The 12,443-nt window shown below is 34.4% G+C and overlaps 1 protein-coding gene across 1 annotated transcript; it reads left to right on the forward strand.

Annotated features, from left to right (window-relative positions):
* Positions 1–415: 415 nt before the first annotated feature.
* On the forward strand, positions 416–12,061 carry LOC146133309 (uncharacterized). The gene is made up of 20 exons (XM_083397710.1): positions 416–547; positions 1,607–1,628; positions 1,691–1,759; positions 1,853–1,980; positions 2,060–2,204; positions 2,387–2,460; positions 2,705–2,783; positions 2,981–3,139; positions 3,359–3,421; positions 4,418–4,559; positions 5,692–5,746; positions 6,067–6,214; positions 6,706–6,881; positions 7,320–7,460; positions 8,194–8,324; positions 9,061–9,116; positions 9,547–9,705; positions 10,239–10,381; positions 11,048–11,125; positions 11,686–12,061. The coding sequence occupies exons 1-20, from the start codon at positions 495–497 to the stop codon at positions 11,780–11,782; spliced, it is 2,118 nt and encodes a 705-aa protein (XP_083253836.1). The 5' UTR covers positions 416–494; the 3' UTR covers positions 11,783–12,061.
* Positions 12,062–12,443: the final 382 nt, after the last annotated feature.

Consider the following 12,443-nt stretch of genomic DNA (forward strand, 5'->3'; position numbering starts at 1 on the left):
TGATTTCTGTTTGTTGTTTTAACGACAGATCTATTTTAAAACATCATTTAGCAGAGTTAATTACTATAAAATGTAGGCCAATTAAGGAACCAATGTATAAACTAAAATGGTCTAATTCTCCAGGAGTTATATTCTCTTCAGACGGAACAGTTTAAAAAAAGTATTGTATAAAAGATAAAAGCGTTCCGGCTTGCTACGTGTTTAGTCAAATTGTTTATCTTACCTCGATATGCCGTTCCTTGATATTAAACAAAGACACTGATCTGTTAGAACCAAATGTTATTTTATGTATTACAACGGACCCCTAAACTTTTGTCGTCGCATGTTTGCGCTCCTAGCGGTCAAACATTAGCGTGGCATCATTGGTAACCATTGTGTGACGTCACATGTAAACAGAGCAGCGCGAAGTTGCAAAGTGGGGCTATTTAAAAGGAACATCTGACTGTTATGCGACGTATTTGCTAACGCTTGTAACTATACGCTCACAAAAAGGCATGCACCTCGATTGCCTGGCGTCAACGTCCGAGTTTACTGACGAAGAACTTGGGTAAGATGCAAATATTGGCGCTCTTTCACTATTGAACGTAAAACTTAATAAAAAAATATTTTCTTTAAATGCCGCATACCACAACACATATTTTTTGGGTTAGAGTGCGGGTTAGCGTTTGGTTGAGGGTGGGTCAAGTTATTATTAATAATAAACATAATATTACTTGACCCACCCTCACCCAAACGCTAACCCTAACCCAAACAATATGCGTTGTGGTATGCGGTATTATTTTTTTTTTGCATAACTTTTCACGTACAATAGTGAAAGAGCGCCCAAATATTTTGCTTGCACAGACTTTACTCATGCATTAGTTTACTAGTTTAGAAGATTATATAAACTCAGTAGGGTCCCCCCCGCTAAATATTTTTTCACAATTTAAAAAACAAAAAAGTATTAAACTAAATTTATTTAACACTTACACCAAATTAGCAGCCAGTGTCATGGCTTTATTTAAAGTTGGGTTTTTGATTAGTGTAGTGCAGTGGTTTATGTGGCTAACGTTTTTATTGCTACCAAATTACATTTGCAGATGCTAAGCTTTGGCTATTTATTAAAAGCAAATACGATGGAGACATTACAACAATTTGGGGCGCTAGTCTAGAGTCCTACTAACAAACAATTTTAAATCAACGAGCAATATTTTGGTTAAGGTGCGGGTTTGGGTGTGGGTGGGTTAAGTATTATATAATAATAATGCTTGACCCACCCAAACTCAAATGATAACATGCACCCTAACCCAAATAATGTGTGTTGTGGTGAGATTAGACCGGCGCCACTTATTACTATGTTTTGAACTTATTACTATGTTTAGGTTTTAATGTAGTTGCTTATCCATTCATAGCCTCTATTGGATTGAATATTATTGGATTAAAATGTTATAATCTTGTATTATAGTAACATTTTTTATACTTGTAACTAGAAACCTTCACAAACCATTAGTTCTAAATTGTCTCAAATATTTTAACCAAACAGATCACTATTATGTATCAGGATTCCAAGATTATATATAATATATATATATGCCTTTAATGTTACAAATTGTTGTATTTTTTTCAGACATTTGCTCATTGCTTTGGGGGTAAGAAAACTTATTATTATCTACTAATATTAAGTACACTAAAATTCTTTTAATATTTATAGTTTCCAAGAGATTTATTTGCCAACAACCTGACAAGTGATTTATATCGCAATGGAAGTATACCAACTGAAGTAAGATTTAAGTTATTAAAATATAAGCTGCGTAATAAACCACATATTAAACTTATAATTTAACTAGCGCTAATGTGATGTGATGCTTTATAGGCTTTGCTCAACTGCTGCGATCTTCATTATTTCAATGCACAACTTCATTTTACCATAAACCTTAAATCTGGATCCTATAACAACGAAATTTTGAAAAAGAGTATTTTAATGTTGACAGAAAATTTCAGGTAAATATATCTATATTTTATATTGTTATTTGACATGTTTTTTCTCAAAAATTGTGAAATAAAATATTGAAATTTGTAGCTTTCAGGATTTACAAAATGTTCGACTTGCTTTTGAAACTTATGAAGAATATGATCAGAAGGGAATGAAATTATCAGAACAAACTCTTTTAAGAACACTTAAACTATGCAACCGTGTTATTTCTCCTAAAAAACTTATGAATAAAGTGAGTAAAATAATCAATAATATATAAATAAAATGTCTTAACTAGACAGCATCTATTCTTAAGCCTGGTGAATTGCAAGGTTAAAATCAATTACCAAGTTTAAAAGTTTACAAAAACATAAATACAAAAATAACACAAATATTTTTAAATAATTTTATTAATAATTTCATTTTTTCTTTTAGCTGCGACATATCCAAAGTTCCTTCAAAGAACATGGAAGAATTCAACTTTATGAGTTTCTTGACTTACTACTTCTGTAAGAAATGTATTTTTCATTCTTCTAATTTGCTTTACTTATAGAACTTTTATTAAAACAATTTAAATTTATAATCTAAATCTGTTTATTTATGTAAACATTTGCGTGAAAAAATGTCCAGCTTAAACTTCAAAGAGCAATTGTACTGTAGCATACAGCTCTGAAAAAATTTTAACTGCCAAGCATGATCTTTAAAGTGTTTCTGACTTGTCTCAAGAAAGTACTTAGGTTTATGTTTCAACAGTTGTGAGAAGTTGAAAGTGGATAATGTGGAGAGCTCTTCACCAAGAGTCCATGACAAAACTTGGAGAGACATTTACTGTGTAAGTTGAACTGTTTCCTATAAATTGCCCATTGTAGTAGGTAGACATCCATTGTAGCAGGAAGACACAGTGTGCATTATGTTTACCAGGATGTACTTTTGTGGATATTTTTTCATATAATTTGCAAATGTTAGTATAAATTGCCATTTTGTGTTTGTTATCTTCTGAATATACAAAAACGAAGTACTCTATTGTAGGTGGACAATTTCAGAAAGTTTGTTATGCCCAAAGACAAAATGACGTGGAAAAGATTAAATGAAGCGTACATCAAAGATGAATTGCCTTATGAACAGCCAACACTGCATTCTGAACCATTCCTTGAAGATCCATTGAGCAGGAACAATTTTAAAAATCAGGTAAAAAATTGTGATGAAAAGTAAAATCAAAATCAATGTAAGATACAGTAGAATTTAAGTTTAAAAAGTGTTAGTTTCTTGAAGCTACTTGTTAAATCTCTAATAAATTCAATGATTTTGTAATGCTTTTTCTGGTTAAATAATTTGAATCAGTGTATTGCAATATTTAATTGTATGTTTAGGTGCGAGTCTCTCAATATTTAATCTTACTTGTTTTAGGTTCGGGTCTCCAATAAGGAATATTTAACAATTCAGCGAAGGTTGCGTGAATCAGACAAGCAGGTACAACCTACATATATGTGTGTTGAAATATTTACACAGTCAAGGAGATTATTTTTTGACTTGTCAAATTAAGTCAAAATTTATCTGTTAGGTCAAAACTATTTCAAGTCAAAATCTTTTACAAAATGCACAAAAACTGTAATGGGCTTTATAAGCTTGACTTTCATATTTTCCTTCGGAGAATTGCGTATCTCTGATTTGAACAAACACATCAAACAGTAATTAGTGTTTTTATTTTCAACTCATTTTTTCTCAGGTATTTTTAAGTTATTTGTTGTTTTACGATGCTAAAAATATTAACTAAGCATTTTCAAAATATTTGCATAAACCAGGGGTGTCCAACTCAAACATGCCGGCGTGCCAATTTTTATCCTTTAACTTCTTCCCGTGCCAAAGTTTTGTAATATAATTCTTTCTAATAATAAAAGCGTTTTTTTACAAATAAAAACGTGTAGTTAGCAGTGCACATTACTGCATTTAAATGTCCGTCGGTGAGCTGACCTTTGCTTTTTGTTTCTTCACACCAAACTTTATAGTTATGTGAATTCTAGCCTCCACTACAATATAATGTTATAGTATTAGAAGTAATTGCTAGTTGTCATGATTGCAGCGATTGTTTTATATTGTGAATAAACAATGGCAATTTACTGTATAAAAAATGGGGTATTTTTTTTACAATTGGCTGAATAGCCAATTAAGTAATTTAGGGGTGCTTGCGTGCCATTTTTTATTTGGTGCCGCTTGTTGGACACGCCTGGCATAAAAAATACCTGATTTCTGTTCCCCCTGTTTTCAGTAAAACATTAAAAACAAGGGACTGGTGACGCCAAGACACTAGTGCGATACTATATACAACAATAATCAGTGTATTACAAATAGGTCAAAATTTGGTCAAAATAAATTATTTTTAGGTTAAAATTTGTCAAAATTTTAATTTTATACATCAAAAGTTCTCATTTTTTAGGTCAAAAAATAATCTTCCCAATTATAATTTAGATTAAACTGGCCAAGGGGGGTGCTTCACATAAGCAACCTCGACATAAAGCACCTGTCCCATCATCTGGCAAAAACAAATCCATCAAAAGCTCAATAACAGCTGCCAGTGGGATAACATGGAATACTCAACAGCAACACAGCAGTAAGATTTAATGGATTTTCAGTAGAAAAATGTCTTATTGTTTCTTGCGAATCAAAGGATAGAACATTTCAATATTGATTAGGAGATAACTGTATTACTACCTATGATGAGTTAGCAAGTGGGGTACAAATGCTCACTTAAAAACTCAACTAATACCCTTTTACATTTCAAGCTTATGTTTGCACTGCTGGTGCATTGTTTATATAAATCTAAAAAGTTGGTCATATAATGGGGATAATTTTACATTATAGAAGTGTAAAAGCATAATTATGGGCATTTCTGGTATGTGGTAACACATTATCAGGAAGGGGCGATAATTAATAATGGTGCCATGGGAGATATAACCCGAATAGTTTGAAAAACCCTGCTTTATATAAACCACAGGGTCTTTAGAAATTAATAAATCTGCTTTGTTTTAGCCTTTTTCCCATAATTTTCAAAAAATATGTTTGTTTAAAAAAAAACTCGGAGGTTGAAATCTTTAATTTTTAAATTGCATTTTTTTGTGCTTGTTGATATGTTGTGACATTAATACCCTGGTAGTGTAATGATTTAACAAGCGTGCCCCTACTCCCGTTTCAATCCTGACAAAGGATTTTGTATTAATGTTTGTTTTGGGGTTTTGCACCCTATAATGGCCACTTTGTTGATATATTCAAGACCTAGTGTTGTATAAATATTACCTATTCGAGCCAAACAGCAGTCTTTGTTACTTAGCTCTGCTTTTGTGTCACACAATTTCCTTTACCAGGATTGCTTGATGCTGAATGTTGTGACTGTTAAACGTTTTCTTAATAAAACTTAAAGTGTTACAAAAATAAAATATCAATCCCAGTGCATTTTAATGGAAAACCAAAAATTGCAAATAGAAATCGTGTTCATTTGCCAAACCATGTTATTTTTAATCCAATTCTAAGATATTCGAACATAATTCATCACAAAGTAACCCTTGTTTCCCTAAAATCACATCGACCCGGATAACAATTTGTGAGTGGCTGTTTCTTATTACGGTTTCCTTTTAATTGAAGTGTTCTCTTTACAAACCAACTCCCGGAAGTAATTGCTATGCGTATTTCTTCACGTTTTTGTTAACTCAAATTTCAGGATCAGTATCAATAAAAGTTTACTTTAGGAGCGTCACGATCACAAAGGTCGCCATCTACAATTACTGCTGCGCAGACATCAAGGTAAATTTGTTATTTTTTTCCTTAATATACAACTTATTCAAGCTTAATGCCATTTATTTGATGAGAATTATAGGATTGCTTAAATTCGACTCTCTGTGTGTTTCTTCATTTGTTATTTATAAATTCGATCAATGTTGCAATTGACTAAACTTTTTTATTGTTAAAAAGTCGCGTGTTTTTTTTTTTAAGTTCATAAAAGTGCATGGTGGGTTTTTATCTTATTTCCATTATTTTTAAAATGTTTTCCGAGTTAAGTCGTCAGCTAAAACAATTTCTGTAATATGATATCATTTTCCGCTGTTTTAAAATGTTTTCACCAGGTCCATGCCCGTTGCAACAACTTTGCCGTCGAACGAAAGATTTAAAGTCAACCTGAGGTCTGCCTCCTGCCCCCCAGTGGTGAATATGCAGTCACGTGACGAGGTGGTTTCCAGACTCAATCAACTCAAGTTCGAGATGCACACCGCGGTAATGTGTTCGAAATTTTCGCTGTAGTTTACGTAGAAGGCAAAACAATTTTAATGCTTTTAGGGGTCATACACTTTGTCCGGCAGACGAACGCTTTGGCGTTCAATTTAACAAAATAATATAAATGACAATTTTTGTTAGATTTAAATCTTTTTCGGTAAGGTTTGCGTCCTACAGGCTTAGATTTGAATATAATAACTTGGAAAATCAACATAACGTACATTCGATCCCACAATGGCGCCGGCAAACATGGCGTTTTTAGGCTTTGTACAGCGCGACTTTCTTCCATTCCGAGCTAATGTGTTCCAACATGGCGAACTCAAACGACCCAAACAAGATAGAGTGTTGATTTGATTTTCTACGAAACTGTTTTTCGAGCTATGGGTCGCCACCCGAAACTGAATAACCTTTTCGGAGCAATACGAAGAGAATTGCGGCAATCCTGATGCTAAATGCCGCGATTTTACTGTTTGTGTGTATTTTGTGCTTAGGACCAGCGCTGGAGCAAAACTGTTCGAGCCGAAATGGGCAAGTACTTGGACAATTGCGACGAAGTGATGCGGAGGATGCAGATGTCTCGTCCCGTTGCCACACGGAGGAGGAGAAGGATCAGACATCAGCGTCCAGAAGAGTCGACGATCACCAGGCTCGCCAAACCAAAGCCTATGTTAGTTTGGTTGAACATTAACCTCCCTGTTTTTGCCCGGACATAATTTAAGTTGTTTTGGGTTACATAGTATCCTGTGAATATACCCCACCCTTTTAATAATACAACAAAGTAGGTTGAAAATGAATAAAGAGTGATTCGAAACGTTCAAACTGATACCTACTTCTGTATGGGCTTTGATATTCTTCACACGTCTTAATACAACCTCCAACTATTATGCTCGGGAGTCACATACGATTTTAAATTAAGCTTGTTTCGGGATATTTGTTAGGTATACTTCATTGTTAAACTACAAAACAAATTGGTAAACTATAGTTACCTGGTATACAAAAGTTATACAAGTCGGTTTGCTTTATTCACTTATTGATTGGCCCTTTTAATGTGGACATAACAGAAAAACGTTTTTCACTATACTTTATATATCATTGCTTTTGGCAGGTTGCCGGCAAGTCACGTGACGCACTGTGACGCAATCGCCGTGGGACTGGGAAAGGACGACCACGTGGCGGCGCTGCAGAAACACGGCTCACGTCACTCACCCCAGACTGAACGCAGGGGTCAAACAAGGTCACATCCACGGTAGGGATGTGTGAAGTTATTGAATCGGATCCAATGCTAACTTACAGCATCGCTATTCGTCCAATATTAATGTTTTATCGGAGACGATCCGATACAACCATAGACTTCTTAGCTATTGGAAAATGCAACTTTTTTTGCAATTTTTTAGAAAACAGTCAAGTAACAGTCGGAGGTACTCAAGATATCTGCAGCGAAAAATATGTTTACCCTTTTAACCCGAAAAACAATCTCAAAAATATCGAGCATTGGTTTCGGAATAAAAAAAAAAGTTTGTCACATTGTTGCTACTGATATATTAAGGTACAACTCAGAATTTGTTAAGGTATTTAGTAAATGTCTTAAGGTATTAAGTAAATGTCCACGATTTTAATTTTAAAATAACAATTATTAACTAATAAATTGAATACCTATTTCAATTCGATTGAATACTAGAAACTTACTTAATGAAAATTAACAAAAAACTATAGCAAAAACACCCTAATTATTATAGTAATTGTCGTTTCATGTTTGCATTAATGGTTTTGTTACACTTAATACAGTTTATCCGGGAGGCTTGGAGTCGGCTGTTGCGGATTTGAACTTAGTAATAATAAAAACAAGTTATTTTTAAGTAACCAAACCCGATTACCTGAGGTTGCATATTTTATAAAGATACCCTCGTTTTGCAGCGATTTTGCAGATTTTGTTTCACTTTACATTATCTTCTGTTTATCCGCGTTTTTCTTCGGCGCAGGAAACAAAGACGATCCCACCACCGTTGGAACTCGCTCTCCGACAAAAAAGCTTCATTGCTCGAAAGACTGCTCGATGACGTCAAGGAGGAGGAAAATCCCCTGGCGGAAGCGCCAGAGGATTCTGACGAAGGTAACTGCGTGTTTAAATCGCCAAATTTGACCTTCGGAATGACTAGACTCTATTGAAAAGAGGATATCAGATTGTTTCTGATGTCGATAACAGTTAAAAACGCACTCAAATTTTCACCTGGCGAATTTTTAAGGCATTGCTTATAATTGGTGTCATTAATGAACTAACATCTAAGGTAGGAGAATACAAAAAACAAATGTATGTTTGTTGGTAAACTGGAAAGGGTTTAGTTTAGTGAATCAAATAAGTTTCTAGCAACGAGCCCAGTCAATCGTTAGCTGTGTTTGTCGGGATTTAATGCATCAGTCAATAAATAAATAAATTCGTTGTGAATATTCTGTTCTTGCCAGGCATTGTACCAATTCCAAACGGTTTTTAGGAAACACACATCAAGACCTAAAGAACAACAATACCTAAAGCAGAAAAATCCATAAAACCATAGTATTAACTATATTAAGACCAACGACATAATTCAGCCAAATACGCAGTAATATCCAGTACAACAGAAGATCAAAATCGTCTGAATAAGACCTAAATCTGTCGGAATTAGTACTAAATTCATCGGAATAAGGCCTAAATTTACGGAAAAGTCCTATTCTCATATTCCGAGTTGTGTTTTATTCTGACATTGGCGTTGTTCTTATCTTGGTCTTATGGCTTATGACAACTACTATTATTATATAGATTACGTTTTGTTATTAAAAAGCAACAATATGACTCTTGTGTTTTTATGCAGATGATATTACTTCCTGTGAAAGCGGCGACGATGAACATTCCCTACCAGACGACCAGGTAGATTATCGTGACCCGTAAAATGCATTACCATATTATATTTCCGTTTTTCTTCGTTTTTTAGATCAACTTGTTTCGTTGTATGCTATCAATAGTCGTAAACAGAGCATTTATTTTCAACCGATGTTATCAAAGTGATAGTATAATTTCTACTGAAAGCATAATGTTTTAAATATTAGACACAGTTCAGTAGAACAAGAGTGGTCCAAATAAAAGATAAACGATTCTTCTTTTATTTGCATACGTTTAGGCAAGTGCTTATGCCATCTTCAGTGCGGTAAAATTTATGTGGGCCACTCTTTTTTTACTGAAGATTATGAACAGATCCGTGTTTAGTGTTCCTAGACACAGTTAATCTGGAATAAGTTTGCGGTTATTATAAATGAAACGTTGTCTGAAGTATTTTAGTTGAACATTTGCAACGTTTCAGAGCGTCGTTGAACCCGAGAATGACGTTGCACATAATCCGCCACCGCAGCCTGTTAAATACGAAGTGAAGGTGCGAGATCACGTGCAGGAGAACATGCTCTTGATGGACCGAGACTTCTCAAGGATCTTTTTGGACTGCAATAAAATTACGGATTTGAAAGTGAATAATTTTGTATATTTTTGTTTGTAAGGGCAATGAATGAAAGACGTGTATATTCCGGCTGTTACGGCTCTGACTAATTTTTTTCTTCCTATTACAAAAGTGTGTCAATTAATTATTATGGTCGAAGAGTAAATTTTTATGTTAGTTTTGAAAAGAATCAAAACAAAAAAAAACACACTATATATCCCATCAAAAAGAAAACGTACTAGTTATCACTTGTCCGTAAAAGAAATAAGGTTCATTTTAATTCGGCTTCAAAATATGTATACCTTCATATATCGCTATAGTTTTAAAGCATTGCATTTAATATCTGAAATCCTGTATTGTTTTTTTTTATATGTTAGGTCTGTTAGCTAAAAAACATTTAAAAAAACGATTCGAGTTCCACACCAAGTCAAATTTAGTGATTTTGAGACAAATCGATTTTTGACATGAAACAACTTAACAACATTGCTGGTTGTAGTAAGGGTGGCGAATATAGCTATATAGCCATTGTTTTTAATTTGGAACTTGTACGTTGTAAAAAATAGGATGACGAAACGCCGCTTGATTTGCCATTACACGACTTCCGAGGCGAGAGCTTTTTACGTCCCCTTAGCGGCCGATCTGTGGAAAGTCAAACCACCGAAATCACCGAGTTTGAAAAGTTTGTGGGCATCCCCGAAAACTTGAGGCAAGTGTACAAAAATATTGCGCGATATAGTTATATTACGTTCTCGCACTATGGTCGTATTAAAAGTGTTATAACTAATAACTATACTAAAATGCAAAGAATCAATAGTAATTTTGGCCTTTCAAAAACTTGTTTTTTTTGTTGTTTTAGCATAGACTTATATTGGTGAACGTAAATTACCTTTCTTGTGGGACACATTTAATAGGGACATCGGCATTGTAAAGCTATCACTGCTACTCTCTAAAAAGCGAATTTCAGGGTTGGTTGATTCATAGCATAGTAAAGCTGGTGTATTGTTATAGTCGGGACTACGTCGCACAGTATTCCATTTTTTTATGTTTACTCGCCCCTAAAATGATTTTTAAAGCTATCTTTATTTAAAACAAAGTAAAGAAATAAGATGGATGCCGATTCAAATTTAAGCGTTTTAGAAACTTTCGCCGTAAAACAGCAATGTTTCACTAATATTATTTTAGTATTTCTGCTGATCATTTTTTTTTTGAAGTTTAGCCATTTCACTGGTGTAAATAGGTTGGGAATCACTAAGATAGAGAGAAAGCGTTTTAACTGCAAGCGAATAGTAATGGCGGCAAACAATACGCGGGCTTTGCTTATGAGATTGTTGCTCATTAAAGGCCTCCATGCGACATCCTCTTTGTACTGCAGGATTCCTGACGACGTTTTTATCGGTTCCACCAAGAAAAGCAGCACCCAGCTTCACCAGCAGCGGAAGTCGTTGCAGAGGTCATTATGACGTCATTATACGTCCTCTGTGTGGTCACACACTGCCGAAGGAGTGCCGCCGCAGTGCCTGGTGGTGGCCCTGCATTGCGGGAATTTCCGCCACCCCCTTGTTTTTCGGGAAACAGCTTGTTTTGTTAAACTACTTTCACTGGCGATTAATTGCCTCGTGACGCGTTCCTGGTCTTTGTTACTGACAGGCTCTGGTTTTAGTAGTATTACTCAATAACCTATAATAATCGAAGGCAAGACCTTTGTTACTTTATGGCCAACGTTTACCGGTTGTTTGCGAGATGATTCATTTTCCTTTTCAAGAAATTGCGATTTACACCTGCTCGTTGCGGTGTACGGGGAAATAGCGACCGTTTCACACATTTCCTATGTTCCGCAATAATAAAAAGTGGCGTGAAAAAATGTGAACTGTTTTACATATAAATGGTCTTCAACGAGAACTTTAGTTTTTGATAGTTGCATAACACTTTAACTTCAATTTAGTTTTAGTTCGATACACTGTTTAAACTGCTACACAAATGACCATTTGACACTGCCTATAAATTTTCTAGGATCGCTGGCCGCTTCCATGGTGATGAAAAGTCGAAAGCGAATGACCTCCTCAAAACCAAGAAAAGTAAGATTCGAAGGAAGAAAAAGGCGTCTTAAAATTATTCTGTTGGAAATTGCTGCACTCTGGTACATATATACTTCAAAATTTATGAAAGGGCGTTTGTGCTTCTTTCTTTCCATGTATTTCTCTTTCTCCGCAAACTGGCTTTCACAGTATCTTGCCTACGAACATAACTTTAAGCTATTTATAAAATTTAACCCCTTTTGGAACTGCTGTATAGCGTTATGTGTTTAAAAATTCATCCCTATGTATTATGTACGATGTAATCACTGTGATTTATAATTTTAGTGTTATTTTTTTACAATAGGCTATACTTCTCGTGCAGTAGCGTTGGCTGCTGGTGTCAATATAAATACATAAATTTGTTAAAACATCGGGTCGTCGCTTATTAACAAAAATCTATCAAAATATTTTCAGGTACAAACAAGTGTATCGCACAACAGGCCTACTAAATATACGTTATAGCCTTCCAAAAGGCTGAGCCTACCTTGGACAACTAGATTTATTTAGATTTTTTTAAATAAATTCCAATTAAAATTCGAGCACATCAATTTTTTTAATTATTTTAAAATAAAATAAAGGTGTTCTCGAAAACTAGAACCTAAACTATAATACGAACTAAAATTACATTTAATTAATTTAGTTTGATTCACAAGTTCTTTCCATAAGATTGGAAATGGCAGAGATTCTGTGAGA

This window comes from Ascidiella aspersa, chromosome 9 (assembly GCF_963924565.1).
Source record: "Ascidiella aspersa chromosome 9, kaAscAspe10.2, whole genome shotgun sequence".
Classification (NCBI taxonomy): domain Eukaryota; kingdom Metazoa; phylum Chordata; class Ascidiacea; order Phlebobranchia; family Ascidiidae; genus Ascidiella; species Ascidiella aspersa.

What these genes read in the sequence shown, in the direction of transcription:
- LOC146133309 (XM_083397710.1), top strand. Translation starts at nt 495, where the DNA reads ATGCACCTCGATTGCCTGGCGTCAACGTCCGAGTTTACTGACGAAGAA. An exon ending in CAAACAAGGTCACATCCACG is followed by an intron (nt 7,461 to 8,193) that starts GTAGGGATGTGT and finishes TCTTCGGCGCAG; the next exon opens with GAAACAAAGACGATCCCACC. An exon ending in ATTCCCTACCAGACGACCAG is followed by an intron (nt 9,117 to 9,546) that starts GTAGATTATCGT and finishes GCAACGTTTCAG; the next exon opens with AGCGTCGTTGAACCCGAGAA.